A 24,397-nucleotide genomic window follows, 5' to 3' on the forward strand; every position below is an offset into this window, starting at 1 on the left:
AAATTACTTAGTAAAGACACAAAATGACCAAAAAAGACACAAAATTATTAGAAAAAGGCACAAAATTACCAAAAAAAGACACAGAATTACCAAGAAAGACACAAAATTCCTAAAAAAAGACACAAAATGACCAAAAAAATGACACAAAATGACCAAATAAAGACACAAAATTACCCAAAAATAAACACAATTATTAAAAAAAGACACAAAATGACCAAAAAAGACACAAAACTACTAAAACAAAATATAGATGTCTTTAAAAACCCCCACAAAATGACCAAAAAGACACACAATTACAAAAAAAAAAGACAAAATGACCCAAAAAAAAAGAGACACAAAATGACTGAAAAAACACAAAATGACTTAAAAAAGACACAAAATGACCAAAAAAAAAGACACAAAATTCAACACGGCAGATAATAAACGCTCCGGTAGCAGCTGCCTTTCTTTTTGTTAACGTCGTCATAGAAACAAGTGAAACAAAGCTCCAGCTGGAGCAATAAAGGGACCTTCCACACACAACACGGTAAAGAGACATTCATATAAAACTCACATTAAACTTTCATATCGAGGTGGGGGCCACAAAATATCGCCAAACAATATTACTTGTGAAGAAAAAAAGGTTCGAAATGGAGGTAATGTTTTTTCCCAAAACTTTATTCCCATTTATTTATTTAAAAAACAAACTTTTTTTATGAACTCAAAATGTTAAGACCTGCAGGGGGTCACAATGACCTTTGACCTTATCTCATCTGACTTCTGTTGCTGCTGATCCTGCACTATCACTTCTCCTTCTCCCTCTCCTCTTTCTTCTTCTTTTTCTTCTTCTTTCGGTCGTGGTGGTGGTGGTGGTGGTCATCAGGGGAGCGGGAACTCCTGCAAAGAGCAATAAAGAAAAAAGTTACAGTACAATTTGGCAAGTTTTAGAAACAAAAAACATTTTTTAAAATCAAATAATACAACCGTGTATTATTTTGAGAAAAAACCCGCAAATTTACGAGATTGAAGGGGAAAATCGAAGAGAGAAAAAAGTAGCAGATTTATGACGAAAAAAAAGTCAGAAAAAGTGTTTCTTTGTCAACCCTGATAATTAATAAAGTAACTTTAAATGTAAATATCAGCAAAAACTGTAATTTAGACTAGTAATAATCCCGTTGTTTTAGGGTAATTGTGTCATTGTGACATCATGGTATTTCTCCATTAAATTTACATGGAAATGTTAAATGTTTACTGTCAAAACCTGTGTTTCCTACAGTTTATGACAGTAAAAGTTAAAGTTTTGTGCTATTCTTTGATTTACGGTAATTATAAGTGTCTACTACGGTGATATACAATCTTTAATTTTACATCCTATTTCTGATGTAATTTGACAGTGTTTTGCTGTAATTTCTACAAACATTTTTTACAGTGTAACTTTGACCCTTTCACTGTATTTTCACTTAATTACAGTTTATTTGAACGTTTTGCTCATTAAATGTCTTGTTCAGTGTTTGGTTGGACTAACAGACACTCCAAGGAGTCGCTGCTCAGTTTTCTGAGGTCAGTAACGAACATTTTCTTTGTTTTTTTGCTAAAACTAACATCCCAGTTAATGCTCCAGTTAATGCTAACATGAATTAGCAGCAGCTTCTCTCAGTCAGGTTGAGGTGTAGAGAGGCTGTAGTCAGTGATCAGATCCCTCTCCTCCTCCACAGTCCAAATATGGTCTGCTTCCTGTATCGGAAACAAGATGGCAACGAGTATAACGCTGAACTCGATGCCTCAAACGGGCCACAAACCAACGGGTGACGTCACGGTCTCTAGGTCTATTATTTATACAGTCTAGAGATAGACCGATATATCGGCCGATATTTGCGTTTTTTACTTGTACGATATGTGATATGTGCGTACGTTCTCCGATCAATGATCCCGTTTCACTGAGCCAACAGCAGGCAAGGCTCGGTGCAACACCTCCATTCTCTGGTGAGCTGCTGCTGATACCAGAAAAACATGAACTATATATGTGGATCATCTGAGGAGCCACCACCTCCAGGCCGAGAACAACATACACATTGTTTGACATCCAACTGTTCATATGTTTTGTTTATTTTGTTAATAAAGTTTTTTTTTGTTTAAATTGAGACTTGTGTCACATTTGTTATCATTGTGTCATTTTTATCATGTAAATGGAGGGAGAAAAGGAAATATCGGCTTCAAGAACCGGCCCAAAAAAATCAGCAGCACATATCAGGGATCGGTTAAGACTGATCAAAGAAAATAATCGGCATCAGCATTAAAAAAACCTGTATCGGTCGACTAATACAGTCTATGATTAAATGAGGCAAAAAACCTTTAATATCTCCTATTTTTCTAATACATTTTTTACATACTTGTCTGTTCATTTGCTTTTGTAATCACTTTTTAAGCTGTAAAGAGACTTCATGAACAGCTTGTTTATGTTGTTGTATTCATCCTTCCTCACCTCTCCCTCTTCTTCTGACTCTTTTGTGTCATTTTTTGGTCATTTTGTGTCTTTAAAAAAAAAAAGTAATTTAGTGTTTTTTCAGTAATTTTGTGTCTTTTTTTTGGTAATTTTGTGTCTTTTTCTAATAATTTTGTGTCTTTTTTAGTAATTTTGTGTCTTTTTTGGGTAATTTTGTGTCTTTTCCTAATAATTTTGTGTCTTTTTTTAGTAATTTGTGTATTTTTTTGTCATTTTGTGTCTTTTTTAAGTAAATCTGTTCATTTGCTTTTGTAATACATTTTTTAAGCTGTAAAGAGACTTTATGAACAGCCTGTACATATGTTGTTGTACTCATCCTTCCTCACCTCTCCCTCTTCTTCCTCTTCTTCTGGCTCTCTCTGTCTTGACTTCGTTCCCGGCTGCGATGGCGTCTGCTGTGGGAGTGACGAGACTCTGAGGACGCTGAACGTCTCTCAGCCAGCCGCCGCCTGACAGGAAGCAAATCAATCAATCAATCAAAATTACTTTATTCATCCCCGAGGGGAAATTCAGTTAGTCAGGAATGATATCAGAGCTGCTACAGATTTGATTCACTTCACACTTTGAGGAAACGGATCATATCTGGGGGTGACAGTGGTTGTTTTACCTGTGGGAGGAGAGTTCAGACCTCATGGCCGACTCCTCCTCCTCCTGGTCCTCCTCTTCTCTCCACTGTCTGCTCAGCTCCTGTGAGTGCACGTTGATCACCTCTCTGATCACCTGCACAGTGAACACAGTGACAGTCACACACTTTATTAAGCTGTAGTTTAATAAGGAAAGAGCTTTATGAGGATCCAGAAGCTCTGAGGTCAGCTTCAGATATCCACTGTTAACCAGAAATCAAAAGTATCAATACTAAAACGTCGTATCCGGATACGATACTCATTTTCAAAAGTATCGATACCCACAGTATACACAGTGTCATATACATAAGCATAGAGTTAATAAGTTTACATCAATGTTGGTGACTGAAAAGTGTTATTTTCCCAGAATGAAGCAGAGAAAAGTCGACCAAACAGCAACACACACAGCCCAAAATATTGTTCTAATCGTTATTGTTTATTGTATTTATTTATTTTTTGCACTACCTCAGACCTGAAGCTTGTTATCATAGTTGCAGTTTCTTTTTGCACAAATGTTTTTTATTATAAATATTTAACATGTGGTTCTGTTCATTTTTACATGTTGCATTTTTCTTGATAATAAAAATATTTCTGTTAAATTTTGGGGTCTTTGTTTTTATCCTTTTGGTATCGAAAATGGTATCTAGCATCGAATATTTTTCTTGAGTATCGGTATCGAGTTGAACATTTTAGTATCGTGACAACCCTAAAATCCCTGTATAGTTTATAGAAACTATACGATTTTTGTATGCATGTGGTTTAAAACAGAGACTGATAGAAAGTTCTGTCAGACTTGACAGACTAGAGTTTATATATCAAAGTATTGCTGCATTATTTATACAGTCGTAGAAAAATGATTAGACTTACCCTTGTTTTCTCTAATATCTTGTTCATTTTAATGCCTGGTACAACTAAAGGTTCATTTGTTTGGACAAATATAATGATAACAACAAAAATAGCTGATAAGAGTTTAATTTAAGAGCTGATATCTAGACATTTAACATTTTGGTTGTTATCATTATATTTGTCCAAACAAATGTACCTTTAGTTGTACCAGACATTAAAATGAACAATAAAGTGAAGAAAATAATGGTCTAATAACTTTTTCCATGACTGTATATGAGCTAAAGTTGAGGAGACATGATGGGATGATAAACTTGTCCCACAATAACACATTTCTGGCAACAGACAGAAGGGATTGTGGGTAACGAGGCGGTGATGTATTGTGCTGTACCTCGGTGTAGGACTTCTTAGTGATGTGAACGTTCTTGGCTCGGTACGACTGGCGCCGCCTCTTGTAGTCTCTCATCTCTGCCATCAGCTCCAGGTGAGTTTTTGGTTCGTTCTGTTCTTCATCTGCACACACACACACACACACACACACACACACACACACACACAGACACACAGACACACACACACACACACACACACACACACACACACACACACACACACACAGACACAGACACACACCCACACACAGACAGACACACACACACACACACACAGACAGACAGACACCCAAACACACACACGCACACACACACAGACACCCAAACACACACACACACAGACAGACACACACAGACAGACACACACACACACACACACACACACACACACAGACACCCAAACACACACACACACACACAGACACCCAAACACACACACACACACAGACACAAGCATTTGGTTTGTTTGTTTTTTAAATTATCTGTTGATCTGTAGTTCTGACTCAGTATTTTATCTTTCTGATGTTTGGGAGTCTTTGGGAACTGGATGTTCGAGTCTTACCTTTCTGGAGTTTGGACACTAAATCTACGTAGAGATCTTCGTTGCTGGTGGAAGAAGCTTGTTGGTTGAGGACTCCGGTCACGTGGTCGTACAGAGCCAAGCGGTCGGCCACAGTGAGGTCACAAAGCGCTCGCTTGTGGTTCTGAGGCACGTCGACGGGCTGGCCGGTGTACTGACCTGATGGAGCACCAGAGAGGCTTTAGACAACAACCAGCCTGACACATTGTGCTACAAACATTGTTTTAGCCTACGAAATGAGTAAACAAAGAGAGAGTAAAAAGTCTTTTGGAACCAGGAATTATAAGTAAAAATACTTATAATTTGAGAAAAGTTTTTCAATACACAGTTCTTGGTTTATTTCACAAGTCAGAGTAGGATCTGAAAAAGAGGCTCCAAAAGTTCCTCTTGGCTTCACAATTTTATTTCAGTATTTTTGTCATTTAAAATAGACTTTCATCTTCTTCTTTCTTTTTAAATCTTTGTTATCAATTTATATCTAATAAGTGATATCAGTAAGCAATCGTGGCTTGTAACTGGGATTATTTTAGCAGGAGACTTTATAGAAAGTCTTAGTTAACTTTTGCCCACACGTAAAGGGAAAAGAGAGTGTGCGAACATTTCAATCCCAATAAAGAAAACATCTGAAAATTACAGAAGCTCCTAATTTACTGGGATTAATATTTTGGGTGCTGATTGAGGCAGATGTCAACTGACAGAGACGTCAGAGAGTCTCTCTAGGGACATCTAGTGGTTTGTTCTTGCACCCACAGTGTAGAACTATGGGCAGGATGGTCTACAGTCATGGAAAAAATGATAAGACCTCCTTGTTTTCTCCAATTTCTTGTTCATTTTGATGCCTGCTACAACTAAAGGAACATTTGTTTGGACAAATATAATGATAACAACAAAAATAGCTGATAAGAGTTTAATTTAAGAGCTGATATCTAGACATTTAACATGGTTTTCTTGATAATAACCAAAATCATGATCAAGAAAACCATGTTAAATGTCTAGATATCAGCTCTTAAATTAAACTATTTTCAGCTATTTTTGTTGTTATCATTATATTTGTCTAAACAAATGAACCTTTAGTTGTACCAGACATTAAAATGAACAATAAACTGTAATGTTGAGTGTACATGGCAGGTCAGAGGTTCTGCAGTGAAACATTAAATAATGCCAGACCTTGCCAGAAGACTCCTTCCATCCTCATCAGCGGTGCAGCAGATCTCGCCTGGAGGATCACCTGGTGTTGAGTGGATTTATCTGCATAAAGGAAATGACACAAAGACAACTGGAAGATTTAGCAAGAAATTTAGACAGAAAAACACATTTAACTTCCGTCTTTCTCTTTTCCGTCTCCATCAAAAAGAGCTTTAAAAAAAAAAGAATATTTTATATTGTCTTGCAATCAATGTATCTTTAGAAAAAGTAATTGCAAGAAAGTATTTAAAGTTTTTTTTATGATCTTCCTCTTAGAAAACCATGTTCATCAACAGCATTTGCAATAAAAATGTTACAAATATAGATTATCATTTTTCAGAAAAAAACTTGACTTTCATTTTCATCTCGAGCCTTAAAATACTTCCATTGAGTAACAAAAATTCAGTGGTTTTAGTTATAATTTTTTATGTTGTTTTTCAGAGTCACAAAAATGATCTCAAAAGAATTCAATGACCACAAATATCACAATATATTCATTTTTTACCTAAATATTTTCTTTAAATATCTAAAAAGAGAGAAAAATGAACTTTTATTGAACCATTGAGCTAATTAACTGAACTGAGATTTAAGATAATATAATAATGACTCACCCATTGTAAAGCTTCTGACACTGCTGTTCTCATAGCACACAGAGGGGTCGACCATCTCCGCCTGCAAAAGTAAAAAAAAAATGTTTTGATGCTCTGTTAATGATCAAAAGGTTTACAGAAGTTTGTTGTCTTGTTTTGTTCTGGTATTACAGGCACAGATGGAGGTTATAAAACCATCAAGTAACAAACGTCTCATATGCCTTATTCATAACACTGCTACTTACAGTTGTATTAAACTGTATGTGTATGCTACCTGCTCCTCAGAGGAGTAGCCCATCTTCCGGCGGCTGCAGGAGGCTTTGTGTTTCTCCATGCTCCTTACAGGGACGCTGTGGTTCGGGTCGTAGGGACACTGCTCCATCGCTTCCTGACAAAACATAAAGAAAGAAACAAATGCACTTTAGATGACACACACTCGGGCTGCACGATTATGGCCAAAATGATAATCACGATTATTGTATTCAATATTGTAATCATGATTATTAATCACGATTATTCACCATGTTAGGGAAAACATTTGTATCTTTATTGCACTACTTTTAAACAAACAATAGAAACAGTTTTTAGTGTGTGGTGCTTGTTGTAAACAAACAGAGATCGCTAAGTGAACACCTCCTGCAGCAGCAGCACATACACACTGTACTGCTACAGAGCTAACTGTTAGCCTGTTAACACATACACACTGTACTGCTACAGAGCTAACTGTTAGCCTGTTAGCACATACACACTGTACTGCTACAGAGCTAACTGTTAGCCTGTTAACACATACACACTGTACTGCTACAGAGCTAACTGTTAGCCTGTTAGCACATACACACTGTACTGCTACAGAGCTAACTGTTAGCCTGTTAGCACATACACACTGTACTGCTACAGAGCTAACTGTTAGCCTGTTAGCACATACACACTGTACTGCTACAGAGCTAACTGTTAGCCTGTTAGCACATACACACTGTACTGCTACAGAGCTAACTGTTAGCCTGTTAGCACATACACACTGTACTGCTACAGAGCTAACTGTTAGCCTGTTAACACATACACACTGTACTGCTACAGAGCTAACTGTTAGCCTGTTAGCACATACACACTGTACTGCTACAGAGCTAACTGTTAGCCTGTTAGCACATACACACTGTACTGCTACAGAGCTAACTGTTAGCCTGTTAGCACATACACACTGAACTGCTACAGAGCTAACTGTTAGCCTGTTAGCACATACACACTGTACTGCTACAGAGCTAACTGTTAGCCTGCTAGCACATACACACTGTACTGCTACAGAGCTAACTGTTAGCCTGTTAGCACATACACACTGTACTGCTACAGAGCTAACTGTTAGCCTGTTAGCACATACACACTGTACTGCTACAGAGCTAACTGTTAGCCTGTTAGCACATACACACTGTACTGCTACAGAGCTAACTGTTAGCCTAGTAGCAATTTGCAGACTGGACGCTAAGGGGTTAACATCCCCGAGCCACTTTGACTCGCTCGGATCGGTACACTGTATCGGCCGATACCCACAGCACAAGTATCGGAATCCGTATCTGAAGGGAAAAAATGGTATCGGAAAATCTCTATGATAAACAGGTAGCAATATTTCTTCCTGCCTGGCCTGGGAACATCTCGGGGTCCCCCAGGAGGAGCTGGACATTGTTGCTGAGGAGAGGGATGTCTGGTCCGTATCGATGATATAAATGCGAAGGCTGCATTTGGTGCTGAATTCTTATGCATTAGTATTTCTTAAGCAGGTGTCCAGTAACCTAACCTGGCTGTAACGCGAATAACATTTCAGTCAGAAGATTTTTTTTTTTTTACTTTAATCCATGGGTTTAGTGAATATGGGTCATTTGGTAATTTTGTGTCTTTTTTTGTAATTGTGTGTCTTTTTTTTTGTAATTTTGTGTATTTTTGGGTCATTTTGTGTCTTTTTTAATAATTTTGTTTCTTTTTTGGGTCATTTGTGTCTTTTTTTAAGTAATTTAGTGGGGGTTTTTTCCAGTCATGTTGTGTCTTTTTTGTGTGTGGTAATTTAGTGTCTTTTTAAGTAATTTAGTGTTTTTTTTCAGTCATTTTGTGTCTCTTTAGTAATTTTGTGTCTTTTTTTTTGGTAATTTTATGTCTTTTTTTGTAATTGTGTCTTTTTTTTTAGTAATTTTATGTATTTGTGGGTCATTTTTTGGTCATTTTGTGTCTTTAAGTAATTTAGGGTTTTTGTCAGTAATTTTGTGTCTTTTTGGGGTCATTTTGTGTCTTTTTTAATAATTTTGTGTCTTTTTTGGGTCATTTGTGTCTTTTTTTAAGTAATTTAGTGGGGTTTTTTTCCAGTCATGTTGTGTCTTTTTTGTGTGTGGTAATTTAGTGTCTTTTTAAGTAATTTAGTGTTTTTTTTCAGTCATTTTGTGTCTCTTTAGTAATTTTGTGTCTTTTTTTTTGGTAATTTTATGTCTTTTTTTGTAATTGTGTCTTTTTTTTTAGTAATTTTATGTATTTGTGGGTCATTTTTTGGTCATTTTGTGTCTTTAAGTAATTTAGTGTTTTTTCTCAGTCATTTTGTGTCTTTTTTGGGTCATTTTGTGTCTTTTTTGGGTCATTTTGTGTCTTTTTTAAAGTAATTTAGTGGGGTTTTTTCCAGTCATGTTGTGTCTTTTTTGTGTGTGGTAATTTAGTGTCTTTTTAAGTAATTTAGTGTTTTTTTTCCAGTCATTTTGTGTCTCTTTAGTAATTTTGTGTCTTTTTTTTGGTAATTTTATGTCTTTTTTTTGTAATTGTGTGTCTTTTTTTTTGTAATTTTGTGTATTTTTGGGTCATTTTTTGGTCATTTTGTGTCTTTAAGTAATTTAGTGTTTCTTTCAGTCATTTTGTGTCTTTTTTAATAATTTTGTGTCTTTTTTAAAGTAATATAGTGGGGTTTTTTCCAGTCATGTTGTGTCTTTTTTTTGTGGTAATTTAGTGTCTTTTTAAGTAATTTAGTGTTTTTTTTCAGTCATTTTGTGTCTCTTTAGTAATTTTGTGTCTTTTTTTGTCATTTAAAAAAAAAAAGTCGTTTAGTTTTTTTCTGTCATTACAGAAAAGTTTAGACAACACAAAGGTTAAAGTAAACCTAGTAAACTCTGTTTACTGTTTTTTGTTTTTTACTGGTTCTGGTTTTGAAACGTTTGGATACCTTTGAAATTAACAGAAAACAAGGCGGGTTATTCCAAAGTAGAAAAAAACCGTTAGCTGCCGTTAGAAATCCAGAGATAACGGTTATTAACGGTTAACGGTTGGTTTAACTGAATTAACTGACTAACTGACCCGGTTTGAGTCCTTGGAGTCCAGCGACCATCCCAGCGTCTCACATATCTCGTTTAGCTGCTTTTTGCAGTTTTCTGTGAACTCTGTCAGCTCCCGCAGACGGTCCAGTCGCTCCTGAAGAGACAGCGTTTCTAATTTGTCCGACATTTTTGAAGGTTTTACGCTAAAAATCAGACGACAATTTGCCCCCAGATCATCTGTTTTGTTTTCGCGGCAGCCATGTTCTGCGCGAGGTTATGACGTGTGTTAGTGCGTCAGTGGGAGACAGAAGCGATGCATGCTGGTAGTTGAAGTCCACTATTTCATTATTTTATGAGCCCAGTGCTCAGTGGCCCTATATGATATTATATTATATTATATTATAACGGCTCTGTATGAACCTATATTATATTACATGACATATACATATTATATTGTATTGTATTACATTGCATTACATTATATTACATTTTATTTCATATCATTATATTTTATATTCAATTTTAATATATTACATCATATTGTATAATATTGTTAAATTAAATTAATCAGCCATCATTTTTTATTGTTCCGTTTTCTATTATAACTCCTTTAAATCACAGTTGACAATTACTTTAATTAAAAACAAAGATAAACAGCATGTCAGACACATCTACACAACAAAAGCGATATATATGAAATAAAAAGAAATTTGAAAAATAATATATTAAGTCTTGGAGGCAAAACATACTTCATTAAAGTTGATGGTTGCAAGCACAAACAGCTGTTAAAGCTGACTGACAGCTGATCCAGCGACCCACGGCCTGGTTGCCTTGCGTAAGGGAAATGAGGTTGTAATGAAGTAACGTGACCACCGAAAGTGAAAAGTTTCACGACCAGACTCCATTTTACACATAAAGCAGAAGCAGAAAACCAGGCAGTCTGAGGGTGGGTGAGTGTTTGTACTGTGGTTGCAAATAGAGTTTACCTTGATAATTAATTAATGTGCTGATTTTTTCTCATTATTTGTTTAGTCTGTTATACATTATGTCAGAAGAATACTGTACTACAAGGTGACATTTTCAGTTAATATTACTCTTTTCATTTCCTGTTTTCTGACTCACTCAGTGTGTGACACACTCAAAGTCAAAATAGAGAACAGCCACAGTGTGAAACTGACTTTTAAAGAAAACCTGACACAGATTCTCATAACTTCACCTTGTACAAACAGCAGTGTGTTGTTTTAGAGATCATAATCATGTGAAGTCTCAGTGGATGTTTCCAGCAGGTGAAGCACTGTGACCTGAGCACCAGCCCGCAGCATAATCACTTCCTCTTTCTGTCAGTATCACAGCAGGCTGTGGTTTTTAACTAAAGTCTTGCGAAATAAACTTTGTTATTGACTGTGTATGTGTGTTTCCAGTGCTACTAGTTTACCTCTCAGACTTGAGAAGATGAGTGATTTAGAAGAAGAAGAGGACAGATCAAAGTCTCCAGTCTCCAGCTGTCCCAGGGACTGGACAACAGACGATCCTCCAGACTTCAGTAACGAACCTGGATCCTCAGGCACAAAGTAATAGACTGTTTCTACTGTGAATTGACCTGAAGATGATGCAATAGAGTGCAGTAAAGAAACGCAGTAGAGTGTTATGAATAATATGTTCATCTCCACAGAGAGAGGAAGAGGAGTCATGTCTCTGAGGAGGAGCAGCCGTCCTGCTGTGGTTTGTGTCAGGACATCCTGAAGGATCCGGTCTCTACCAGCTGTGGACACTGGTTCTGCAAACAGTGCATCACCTCATACTGGGACCAGTCTGCTTCACCAGGAGACTCCTCCTGTCCTCAGTGTGGAGAAAGATCCAGAACAAGAGCTGGACTGCAGTCAGCCAGTGAGACCAGCACTGCACAAGGTAAGACTGTACACCTGTCTGATGATTTTGTTTAGTGTAAACATTAAATGTATATATATATTTTTTTTTAAAATAAAAATCAAGTTCAAAACCATTTCCTTTTTTCTTTTGTTCCTTTTTCCCTTCTCTTTCAGCAGCTGGTGGTCTGCAGGAGGTTTTAGATGAACATAAGATCAGTCTGAAGACGAGATGTGAACATGTGACTGAAGGAAGTGATGGAACAGGAAGTGGAACCCTCCTCAACAGGATCTACACTGAGCTCTACATCACAGAGGGACAGAGTGAAGAGGTTAATACCCAACACGAGGTGAGGCAGCTGGAGACAACTTTCAAGATTGAGGCCCTCCATGACACTCCAATCAAGTGCCAGGACATCTTTAAAGCCTTACCTAACCAACAGGGACACATCAGAGTGGTTCTGACGAACGGCGTCGCTGGCGTTGGAAAAACCTTCTTGGTGCAGAAGTTCAGTCTGGACTGGGCAGAGGGTTTGGAGAACCAAGATGTCAGTGTGGTGGTTCTGCTTTCGTTCAGGGAGCTGAACTTGATCAGAGATGAGCAGTACAGTCTTCTGGAGCTGCTCCATGTTTTCCATCCAACATTACAGAAGGTCACAGCAGAGAAGCTCGCTGTCTCTAAACCTCTGTTCATCTTTGACGGCCTGGATGAAAGCAGACTTTCACTGGATTTCAACAACAAGGAGGTTGTGTCTGATGTCACACAGAAGTCATCGGTCAACGTGCTGCTGACAAACCTCATCCAGGGGAATCTGCTTCCCTCGGCTCTCGTCTGGATAACTTCCCGACCTGCAGCAGCCAATCAGATCCCTCCTGCATGTGTCGACAGGGTGACAGAAGTACGAGGCTTCACTGACGCCCAGAAGGAGGAGTACTTCAGGAGGAGGGTCAGTGATGAAGAGCGGTCCAGCAGAATCATCTCACACATCCAGACATCAAGGAGCCTCCACATCATGTGTCTGATCCCAGTCTTCTGCTGGATCAGTGCTACAGTTCTAGACCACATGTTGACTACAGGGCAGAGAGGAGAGCTGCCCAAGACCCTGACTGACCTGTACTCACACTTCTTGCTGGTTCAGACCAAGAAGAAGAAGCAGAAGTATGCTGAGAGACATGAGACGAGTCCAGAGGAGCTGATGGAGGCTGACAGAGAAGTTCTTCTGAAGCTGGGGAGGCTGGCATTTGAACAGCTGCAGGAAGGAAACATCATGTTCTACCAAGAAGACCTGGAGCGCTGTGGTCTGGATGTCACAGAGGCCTCGGTGTACTCAGGAGTTTGTACAGAGATCTTCAAAAGAGAGAGTGTGATCTTCCAGAAAACAGTCTACTGCTTCGTTCATCTGAGCGTTCAGGAGTTTCTGGCTGCAGTCTACCTGTTCCACTGTTACACCACCAGGAACAGAGAGGTACTGAGGGCTTTCTTTGGGAATGACTGGGACAATGACAGAAGTGTTGGCAAACGTCCCTCATTCCTGAAGAACATCAAAAACAGAGTCCTCGGGAAATCCCTTAAAGGTGAAATTGGCCCATCCCTGGATGACTTCTTGAGGATAGCCATGGAGAAATCCCTAGAAAGTGAAAATGGCCACCTGGACCTATTTGTCCGCTTCCTCCACGGCCTCTCTCTGGAGTCCAACCAGAGACTGTTAGGAGGCCTGCTGGGTCAGACAGACAACAGTCCAGAAATCATCCAGAGAGCCATTAATAACCTGAAGAAGATGAACGCTGATGAGATCTCTCCTGACAGAAGCATCAACATCTTCCACTGTCTGATGGAGATGAACGATCTCTCAGTACATCAAGAGATCCAAGAGTTCCTGAAGTCAGAGAACAGATCAGAGAAGGAACTCTCTGAGATCCACTGCTCAGCTCTGGCCTACATGCTGCAGATGTCAGAGGAGGTTCTGGATGAGTTGGACCTGAAGAAGTACAACACAACAAGCCAGGGACGACTGAGACTGATTCCAGCTGTGAGAAACTGCAGAAAGGCTCGGTAAGTCCAGATGTGATTAACCTCATAAATCAGAACAGATTAGAAGTTTGAATCCTCAAAATTAACACAATAAAACTTTCAGTAGGGGATCCCTGTAATATCTTCTTGCAGGTCTATTTATTCCTAAAATTGTGTTCCACTTGGTTATTGAAAAAAGTATTATATTTTATCACAGATGTTGTTGAGCTGCTAAGAATGCTGTAAGAGCAAAACATTAGGATTTTTCAGTTGGTTGTATCTATGTCTTTCAGGTAACAAACACGTTTATTCTATTTATTTCTAATAATTGTTACATGTTATAGTTTTTTTGTGACATGAGCATGTTAGCAACAAGGGATCTTTCCCAGCTCTGATTGTTTAGTGAGTTGTAAAAATAGCTTTCCAATTAAGATGACCTCATGATAACTTTTGTGCAGTCAGACATGGGATCAGATCACACTGACAGACCACTACTATCTCCTTCATCTGCAAGATGAAATCAAAGAGAGAGAGAGAGAGAGAGATGAGAATTATTGTTTCAAACACAGTGAGATAAGATTAGCTGAACCTTTGACCTAAAGAGCAAATGTTCATGTCAAACTGTTATCAAAAACATGACGTGAACATAAATTGTCCTTTTTCATAGTTATATTCTTTCCAATATAGGCTTTCTGGCTGCAGACTCTCAAAGACTCACTGTGAAGTTTTGGCCTCAGCTATGAAGTCCAACCCCTCCCACCTGAGAGTGCTGGACCTGAGTGGAAATAGCCTGGAGGATTCAGGAGTGAAGCAGCTGTGTGATGGACTTCAGAGTCCAAACTGTAAACTGGAGAGTCTAAGGTCTGTTCACAGACTGCCACTGTGTTTTCTCCCTTTAAAGGAGGGACCAATTGGTATTGTATTTTATATCGGTTGTAAAAATAACTAATCACCTTTACAATGAGGTACAACTTCGTCGTGCATTCGTGGAATGAGCAACACAGCTAAAAATGTGAGACTCATATAAAGTTTTTCACCATTATTCTTTTTTCAGATTGAGGAACTGCAGTTTGTCAGAGATCAGCTGTGCTTCTTTGGCCTCAGCTCTGATGTCTAACCCCTCCCATCTGAGAGAGCTGGACCTGAGCTTCAACGAGCTGCAGGATTCAGAAGTGAAGCTGCTGTGTGATTTTCTGGAGAGTCCACACTGCAGACTGGAGACTCTGAGGTCAGTTCACTGACTCTCTGCTACTGCTGAACATCTTATATGTCTAAATAACATTTGAATCTAATTTATGTACAAACATAACTTCCAACATTAAAGTTGTTAATGTCCTTTTTTATTATAATTATTATTAAAGCACTTTGAGTTGCATTTATATATGTATGAAAAGCGCTATATAAATAAAGTTTGATTGATTGATGATTGATTATTGTGTTAAATTTAGTCACAAAAGCTGAAAATATCAACTGTTGCTTGTTAACTTGTAGCTGCTGAATGGTCACCTCTGTGAACAGAAGACCTTCTGACCTGAATTTTTTAAACTGACAGAGTTTAGTTTCTGAAGCAGCCATTTTTTAGTTCTATTAATAAGAATGTTTTTTTTGTTACAAAGAATATAATTGAAAGCTCATAATAGGATGATAGACAAAAACAGACAGACAAAGTCACTCAGTGCTCATTTTAGGGAAAGCTCTTTGATTAGAACATAATAATGTTGAGCTGCACATTTAAAACCTGAACAGATCTGATTGGATATTACACTGATTTTCATCTACATCATTTATTCTTTATTCAGATTGAGTTCCTGCAGTTTGTCAGAGATCAGCTGTGCTTATCTGGCCTCAGCTCTGAAGTCCAACCCCTCCCATCTGAGAGAGCTGGACCTGAGTGGAAACAAGCTGCAGGATTCAGGAGTGAATCAGCTGTATGATTTTCTGGAGAATCCACACTGCAGACTGGAGACTCTGAGGTCAGTTCACTGACTCTCTATTACTGCTGCACATCTTATATGTTTGATGAACAATTGAACCTAATGTATTTACTTATATACGTTCTACAATGAAAGTTGTTAATGTCCTTTTTGTTATACTTTTATTTGTCTATATTTGGTCTGTTGTCACTGTTGACTGTTTCTTGAAGTTGCACAAACTGAGAGCATGTTGAGGCTATGTGACATCACAGGAACACCATGCACAGGAAGACAAGGCCTTGGAACTTTCATTCCCAGAAGTGGAGATAGGCAGAACCTAGGGAAAGAAGAATGATCCAGGAGGAAGTTCGATACCAGGAAGAGAAAGGTCGAATGTCAAGGGCAGTGAAACAAGCATCCCAGGGAGCCTGGACTAAATGGGACGGATCTATGGAGGCTAGAGCCATTTCGCATCTCCTTCTTGCTGCGATCAGTGTATGACACACTACTGACTCCAACAATCTTGCAGTAGTGGGGCATGATAGAGGACCCATTATGGGCACCATGGCGCACATCTTGTCAGACTATAACAGCCCTCAGCCAAGGGAGGAACACATGGCGTCATAACAAGGTGCTCATTACACTGGCTTACACTCTGGAGCAGCAGACATGGAAGAAACGACAAGCACATGGGAGAACAATATCCATCCAGTTTGTGAGGGAGGGAGAAATGCCACCAACCACAGCATCATCAAGAAACAGCCTACTGCAAATGGCCTGTTCTTGGGACATGAAGGTAGACCTGGGAGGAAGGTTGCAGTTTCCCCCGGTTGTCCAGACAAGCCTGAGGCTGGATGAGGTCTGATGAGGCAAATAAAATCATTCTCAATGAACTCACAGTCCCATGGGATGGAGGGTGCAATGAAGAAAGAGCACAAAATACCAGGACCTTTTGGATGACTGCCAGGGAAAAGGATGGCACGCATGGCTGTTCCCAGTCAAAGTTGGCTGCAGACGATTTCCCCCCCAGTCAGTAGGGGAAATTCTCAAAGCCTTGGGAATAATGAGTAAGGAGAAGAAGACTGCAGCTCGCAGGATGGGGGGGGGGGGGGGGGGGGGGGGGCTCTTTGATTAGAACATAATCTAAAAAAAAACCCTGAACAGATCTGATTGGATAATAAATTGACATTTATCTCCATCATTTATTCTTTCTTCAGATTGTGGGGCTGCAGTTTGTCAGGGATCAGCTGTGCTTCTCTGGTCTCAGCTCTGAAGTCCAACCCCTCCCATCTGAGAGAGCTGGAGCTGAGTGACAACGATTTAAAGTATTCAGGAGTGAAGCAGCTGTGTGATTTTCTGGAGAGTCCAAACTGCAGACTGGAGACTCTGAGGTCAGTTCACTGACTCTCTGTTACTGCTGTGCATTTATGTACATACATAGCTTTTATCCATGAAGATGTACATTTTCTATTGTTAATATTTTCATTTTACTAGAACTGAATTCATTCTGCATTCAAAAGACTTTTTTCATCAAGAAACACAACTAATATTGTTTTAAATTGATAATGTTGACATGCTGAAGTTGTTACTTGTGATCAGAATATTCATTTTAGTATCACTTCTCTGACAGACAGTGTAAAAACCTATGAACTGGACTGATGTGAGCCACTTTCTTGGTTTTCGTTAGGACTCAAGCAGCAGCGTTCTGAATGGACTGAGGCATGTCAGGACACTGTTACAGTAGTCGAGACTACTAAATACTTTCTCAGTCCTGTAGAGACATCAGTTCTTTAGATAACAGTATGCCGAATTGTTTTAATGTGGCTGTTAAAATCCAGGTCTGAGTCCATGACTGCACCAATATTTCTAGCTTGATGCTTGGTTTTTAACATTGCAGACTGAATTTGTGTGCTGACTTTTAATCGTCCCTCTTTGGCTCCAGAAACAACTACCTCAGTTTTCTCTTTAATTGTAGAAAAGTCAGATCTGTTCAGATTTTAAATGTTGAGTTGCACATTTAAAACTTGAACAGATCTGGATATACAGATTGGATAATAAATTGATTTTTTTCTCCATAATTTATTCTTTATTCAGATTGAGATGGTGCCGGTTTTCAGAGATTAGCTGTGCTTCACTGACCTCAGCTCTGAGGTCCAACCCCTCCCATCTGAGAGAGCTGGACCTGAGTCTCAATAAGCTGCAGGATTCAGAAGTGAAGCAGCTCTCTGATCTTGTGTATAATCCGAACTGCAGACTGGAGACTCTGAGGTCAGTAAGAGGACTGAATCAGTTCATGCTGGTTGAACAGTGTTGTAATAGAAATAGGGAGGTTAATTTGTAACTCACATTGAGGTTTCCTTCCACTTCCACCTTCTTGTGAAACAAATCAGTAATTTAACTCATGGAGTGCAGTTTCTCCTTTTCTTTATCTTCTGTTTCTTTTCTTTCTTTCTTCCACAAACTACAAATATAAGATTCAAGCTGACACTGTAACTGCAACTTTTAACAGACATGTAATTTTACGGTCGTTGTTTTCCTGTGATGTTTTGGATCCAGACTAATGACTCATTAATTCCTCTAATGCAGGCTCAGAACATGAATGTGTTGCAAAGTGTGAGATCAGTCGGCTCGTCTCAGGACTATGAAGCTGACTGACTCAAAGAACGAACAATCCTCTTAAATTGATCCATAACTTTTGGGATTGTGTTCATCTCTACAGGGTCAATAACACAACGATCACAGCTGAGAAACCAAAACAAAGTGAGTATTGTCTCACATTCATTAAGCTGCTGTACATTAACATTTGATCTTGAAATAACATGTCCTCATTGCTGAACTTTTTTTTTTCATATCCCATATCCCAATTCTGTTGGAATTCATTCACAATTTATTCCTGCTCATTTCAGTTTTCATTATTGTTCTTCTTTCACTTCTTCTCTCCATCAGATGACTCTTATGTCAAAGTAGATGAGAAAACAAACCTGCTTGAGGACAAGAAAAATGTGAGAGAGGAGCAGCTGTACAGTGTGAAATATATTTATATAAAATGTGATTATTTTGCACCAAACGGAGGCAGGGGAATCGTGACTTATGTTCATTGAACTTGAATTGAGCCTAATTTCTATTAAAACAACTGTATTTGTGTCTTTCTTTACTCCAGGCTCCATTATCCTTCTCACCTGAACACACATCTGGAGCTTCATACAGGTAATCATATAAAATAACAAAACATGATTCAGACTTCTTTCATGGTTCATCAAGTTGTGATCCTCCACAAGAGTCTGTTGTCTGTGGAGAGCTCGTCACCAAACAGTACAGACGTGGACAAACAGGACACACAGGTCAGACATGGAGGCTTTGCACCCAGCTCAGCACCAGAGAGTGAACAGGTGGAATCAATCATAGACACCATGGCTGCATTCATAAAGCCTCATATATTTCACTTTTTCACTCCCACACTGATTGCATCAAGCTACCCATCATATCTGATGGCCAACTCTTGATGTTAGTTCTTCTAATAAGATGCATCAGGACATTTTTTTTCCAGGAGCAGTCGAACTGTTGGAACTAGATATCATTAATATTCATGTGGTAAACAGTGTTAGGTTCTGGTTATGTTTTGACCCCAAGCAGGGCAGCAGGCTAAGCAATGTAATCCAGACCTCCCTCTCCTCAGCCACAATGTCTGGCTCCTTCTGGGGGACCTCGAGGCGTTCCCAGGTCATGCGAGAGATATAATCTGTCCAGTGTGTTCAGGGTCTTCCCCGGGGCCTCCTACCAGGTGGACTTGCCAGGAACACCTCTAACGACAGGTGTCCTTACCAGATGCTACCCAAAGCTCATGGCCATAGGTGAGGGTTGGAACATAGATGGACTGGTAATCTTTACCACAATGGTCCAGTACAACACCTGCATCACTGCTGAAGCTGCACCAAAACATTTGTCCATCTCACGCTCCGTTCTATCCTCACTGCTGAACAAGACTCCAAGATACTTGAACTCCTTCACTTGAGGGGTTAGTCCACCACTTTCAGGCAGAGAACCGTGGCCTCAGACTTGGAGGTGCTGACTCTCATCCCAACCGCTTCACCCTTGGCTACAGACCACCCCAATGAGTGCTGGAGGTCCCATTCTGATGAAGCCAGAAGAACCACTTCATCTGCAAAAACCAGATATGCAATTCGAAGGTCACCAAACCGAAACCCTTCTAGGAACGTGTTTGATATTGTGCCAAGTATACGAACACAGCTCTCACTTTGGTTATAGGGACCGGATAGCTCAACGATCCAGCAGTACCTGCACAGGACTGCTGAGTTACACAGTCTTAAGCCTTCTGCAAGTCCACAAAACACATCTAGACTGAATGTGAAACTCCCATGACCCTTTCAGCAGTTTTGCGAGGATAAAGAGCTGGTCCACTGAAAGCCAGTACAGAATCCACATTGGTCCTCCTGACAATTGGTCAGAGCCTCCTTTACAGGACCTGGAGTAACCTTTCCCAGGGAGGCTGAGCAGTGTGATTCCCAGCCAGCCACACCCCTGCCACACACATACACAATATGAATTCATCCCTTCTGTGTCCTATAGGTTCAGGTGTCCTGGTCCAGGTGTGTTCCAGTGTGATTTGACTGGACTGGTGTTTGTTATGGCTCAGGAGGCGGAGCTGCTCTACAGGACTGTCCAATGGGATCAGAGCCTCCTCCAATCAGCTGGCAAGCAGGCTGCAGGGCTGCCGTTCGATATCAAGAGTTCTGAGGACTCTGCTGTCCTTCAGCTCCACCTCCCACACTGTGAAACAAAGGAAGGTAAATACACGGATGGCATGTTATAAAATAAAGGATAGAGGCAAACTCTAGAGTTAATTACAAATGTATTTTACCTGTAAACTCAAGTTGAACAAAGTGAATTAGGTAAAGATGAACCTTTTTTGCTTTCACAGCGTTGCTCTTTGACGGCCTGCTGTCTGTCGTCCACATCACTGATGATGGAATGAGCATCTTGGAGCCGCTGGAGATCACAGACACTCATGTGGTTGTGAAGGTCCCTCACCTCTCTGTCTTCGGCCTGATCTGGGATATCGTAAAAAGGTTTCTGAACATCTCACTGCCAATACAGGGTCAAGTTCTGCTGTTCCTCCGTCCTCCGTATGAAGAGGATCGAATACTCGACGTATTACTGCTGCAGGAAAACATCTCTGTGCAGGAGGTAAAGCTATCAGTCATATCTGCTCACCATCAGTCTGAACTGATGTTTTAAGCAACAGCTGTTTCCACAAAGATGAAATGACTTTGAAAAGTCTTATCAAACTTTCTTGTTCTGTGGTAACATTGAAATGGGAGTGAAATCTTTGAATTTAAATGATGAGAATGAACATTTCATAAAGAATATTTTTTCTTCAACCTTTTAATAGTCATCATGACGACAGTTTGTTTTTCATTGTTTGTCCTCTGTGCTGTGCTTTTATAAATTTCCTTTCAGCACATCCTCATGAAGATGTTTTAGTTGATTGTAATTCTCATCTCTCTGCAAAGCACGTCAGTTGACTTGTAGTTTTTAAATTTGCTCTATGGATAAAATTGCCTCGACTATCTCAGCAGGAACTAAACTAATGAAAATGTTCTGTTACTGAAGGTTGCCGTCCAACAAGAAGGTGCTGAGATCATCAGGATCTCCTCGCACTGTCATCTGATCTTTGGTCAAAGTTACAGTGTTCACTGTGAACCTGAGGGCTTCCATATACAGCCGGAGGTGAGTAAAGTCACTTGATTCAACAGAATGATCCTGAATACAGTTTCTGCTGCTAGATTCACAGTCAGGGAAGTACCAGATAAACATTTTTACAAAAGCTGTTAAAAAATGGTGCATTGTTTCTGGTTTTCAGTGTGAACAATTTCAGCCGAGGTATGGACCAAATTTCCATCCAACATTTGAAGTTTTCCTGACTAGAAACACAAAGAGAGTGACTGTGATGGTCAAGGACCAAGAGGGGAATGTAGTCTGGAAACGTCGAGTGTCCCTGACAGGTACAGACTCCAGCCTCCTGCAGCAGCACGCCACCTGATGTCACCGTTCAGACAGAGACTGATTTCATATCATTCTTTATTTAAGCTGCATGTGATTTGCAGCACATTTTTTCTTCATAACTGAACAAAAATTCACTAATGATAATGTTGAGGAATATAAACACAGTATAAATGTTTTCTTTTCCCTCAAATGAGAACACCGGAAGTGATTTACAGAGCAGATAGATGAACTTTAAAACAGAGTCCTCATTAACAAAACTGTAAAGTGATTATTGGTTGTATCACAACAGATTTATTTCCTGCTTATCTTCCAGGTCCAATAGGGGAAGTTAGACAGACAAATGTCCCAGCAGAGGACAGAGTCCCAGCTGACGAGAAGCTGTTCTCAGTTCGGATAGAGTTCATTAACAGAGTGACTGAACCTGTTCTGAACCAGCTTCTGGATAAACTTCTTGACCGTCATGTGATAACTGATGGTGAAATGCAGTCAATCAGACAAACAAACATAACAAACGCAGACAAAGCACGAGACGTGATCGACACGGTGCGAAGTAAGGGAGCTGAAGCCAGTTCAGTTCTGGTCGCTGCCCTCCGTGAGGTGGATCCACGTCTTTCCAGAGTGCTGAAGTTGAACTGAAGCAGAAGAGAAGAAACTGTGGTGATGAATGTCTATAACAGCTGAGTCTTACACATTACTTGACATCTTTAAATTAGAAGTTTTGCTGTTAAAACCTGTTTGTTTTTTAAAACACGCAAACTTGGACTACATTGGATGATTGTTGAGCAGTGACACAATTCCAATAAGAGGTCATGTCTGCAACCATGAACGAAAACAGAAAAGTGCTTCTGCTGTTATTCAGTGAGACCTAAAATGAAATGCACACAAAGAAGCATTTTATATTTCTACACATATCTATTTTCTTTACCTACTTGTATTAAAATGATGGTAGAAAAAGTATATTTTACCTCTCTTTCTTCAGCTTCATTGTCCTTGTTTTTAGTAGTTTGTCTTTTTTTTTCTTGTAAATTGTTCTTTGTAATGTGTGTTTTTTTGAGAGCATCAGAACGGAAAATAAAACATTTTATGTGTAGAACAGTGTGAATAATTATCTTGTGTTTATTGTTAAATTCCTGATAAATTTGGGATTGGGTTGGAGTTGCTCTAACTGCGGTGCATTTTGGGTATCATCAGCAAAGTTGGCGCTCTGTTCACTCGGACAGAAACTGAGGAAAAAGAATAAACTATATTTCATATGATGTGTAAAATTTATCAGCATTTACCGTTTATATTGTTTACTAAGTGAAATGCCTGTAGAGACTAGTTGTTCTGCTCGATAAGAAAGTTAATTGAATGAAAACGAGTAGCGGTTTAGCTAGCTAATTTAAAAAGCAATTTTGATTGTTGTGAGAAAAATAATCATTTTAGGTAATGGGCCCCATTCAGCTCACACACTGTCACATACAAAACAGGTTCATAATGTAATGAGTGAGCTGAGGAGACTTATTGTTTGGTCACATGAACATTTGACTGAATAGATTACCGGTGGGAGTGATTGGTACGAGGAGGGAGATGAATAGATAAAAGACTGAGAAGACGCTACTATCCTTGTTACTGCGGGAGCGAGAAACACTTTAACATTGTTGATTTCATTTTCATGCTGTCACATCACATGTTTTATCATTTCTGAGTGAAGGTTTTGATATCATTTCAATTTTCCCTGAAGAATTTATCCTCATAAAAAATCCATCTTTGAACAGACACAATAATAATATTCCAGGATATTAAATGATAATTTCATACGATGTATAGGATCCAAATAATAAATTAATAATATCAACATGTCCCGGCTCCTCTGCAGGACACAATTTACAGTATAAAACAGAATGTGCAGGTGTTTGTTAAACAGGTAACTGGCTTCAGAGAGAACATTATTATTAGTGCATGTCTGTATCTGTGCAGACACCAACAGCTATTAAAGTGACTGACAGCTGATCCAGCTGTGATCTGCTGCCGCCGTCATTAGAAACAGAGCTGACGATTCAGAGGAAAGGACGTCTCATGTGTCTCTGAACTTTTCCTCTCTCCTTGCCTGGTGTCCTTGCATCTCTGCCCCTGGTGGGAGGGACTAAGACACAGGTGAGGGAGACGTTAAGGTAAGAAGTTTTATTATGACACTCCATTTTACACTTGTCAGAGCAGGAGGAAACCAGGCTGTCTGAGGCTGGGTGAGTGTTCATACTGGGGTTGCAAATACAGTTTACTTTGAATAATAATTAATCTGATAATTTTCCTTGAAAGGCTGTTATACTATGTGAGAAAAATACTCCAAAATGACGTCTTCAGATTGTTTACTCTGTTGTTTCTGAGCCACTTAACGTGATACACCTGCAGTCAAAATGGAGAACAGCCACCATGTGAAACTGGCTTTTAAATAACCCTGACACAGATTGTCATGACTTCATCGCAAACAAACAGTAGTGTGTTGTTTTAGAGATCATAATCATGTCTCAGCAAAGTTTCAGTGCCTGCAGCATAAACACTTCTTCTTTCTGTCAGTATCACAGCAGGCTGTGTTTTAACTGAACTTGTGCAAAAATAAACTTTATTATAA

General features: G+C 39.3%; 2 protein-coding genes across 2 annotated transcripts; one reads left to right on the top strand and one right to left on the bottom strand.

The window, feature by feature from the left end:
• Nucleotides 1-403: 403 nt before the first annotated feature.
• Nucleotides 404-10,348, bottom strand: snrnp48 (small nuclear ribonucleoprotein 48 (U11/U12)). Its single transcript, XM_059339222.1, has 9 exons — nucleotides 10,014-10,348; nucleotides 6,970-7,083; nucleotides 6,717-6,777; nucleotides 6,088-6,168; nucleotides 4,903-5,079; nucleotides 4,340-4,461; nucleotides 3,090-3,202; nucleotides 2,809-2,931; nucleotides 404-876 (listed from the first exon to the last, which is right to left on the bottom strand). Exons 1-9 carry the CDS (start codon nucleotides 10,158-10,160, stop codon nucleotides 783-785), a joined length of 1,032 nt encoding a protein of 343 aa, XP_059195205.1. The 5' UTR covers nucleotides 10,161-10,348; the 3' UTR covers nucleotides 404-782.
• Nucleotides 10,349-11,406: 1,058 nt separating this feature from the next.
• LOC131976283 (NACHT, LRR and PYD domains-containing protein 12-like) lies at nucleotides 11,407-22,879 on the top strand. The gene is made up of 16 exons (XM_059339238.1): nucleotides 11,407-11,544; nucleotides 11,646-11,881; nucleotides 12,016-13,891; nucleotides 14,537-14,710; nucleotides 14,904-15,077; nucleotides 15,649-15,822; nucleotides 16,980-17,153; nucleotides 17,857-18,030; nucleotides 18,482-18,522; nucleotides 18,709-18,764; nucleotides 18,923-18,969; nucleotides 20,350-20,567; nucleotides 20,702-20,967; nucleotides 21,394-21,510; nucleotides 21,644-21,785; nucleotides 22,100-22,879. The coding sequence occupies exons 1-16, from the start codon at nucleotides 11,426-11,428 to the stop codon at nucleotides 22,420-22,422; spliced, it is 4,311 nt and encodes a 1,436-aa protein (XP_059195221.1). The 5' UTR covers nucleotides 11,407-11,425; the 3' UTR covers nucleotides 22,423-22,879.
• Nucleotides 22,880-24,397: the final 1,518 nt, after the last annotated feature.

Source organism: Centropristis striata, chromosome 8 (genome assembly GCF_030273125.1).
Source record: "Centropristis striata isolate RG_2023a ecotype Rhode Island chromosome 8, C.striata_1.0, whole genome shotgun sequence".
NCBI classification, from domain to species: Eukaryota; Metazoa; Chordata; class Actinopteri; order Perciformes; family Serranidae; genus Centropristis; species Centropristis striata.

Excerpts from the sequence above, each read along its gene's own strand:
- snrnp48 (XM_059339222.1), bottom strand. The coding sequence starts at position 10,160 with ATGTCGGACAAATTAGAAACGCTGTCTCTTCAGGAGCGACTGGACCGT. Across the intron at positions 6,169-6,716 it reads TGTCAGAAGCTTTACAATGG|ATAAATCCACTCAACACCAG; the intron begins GTGAGTCATTAT and ends TCCTTTATGCAG. Across the intron at positions 2,932-3,089 it reads TCTGAACTCTCCTCCCACAG|GCGGCGGCTGGCTGAGAGAC; the intron begins GTAAAACAACCA and ends GCTTCCTGTCAG.
- LOC131976283 (XM_059339238.1), top strand. The coding sequence starts at position 11,426 with ATGAGTGATTTAGAAGAAGAAGAGGACAGATCAAAGTCTCCAGTCTCC. Across the intron at positions 11,545-11,645 it reads CCTGGATCCTCAGGCACAAA|AGAGAGGAAGAGGAGTCATG; the intron begins GTAATAGACTGT and ends TCATCTCCACAG. Across the intron at positions 17,154-17,856 it reads TGCAGACTGGAGACTCTGAG|ATTGAGATGGTGCCGGTTTT; the intron begins GTCAGTTCACTG and ends TTCTTTATTCAG.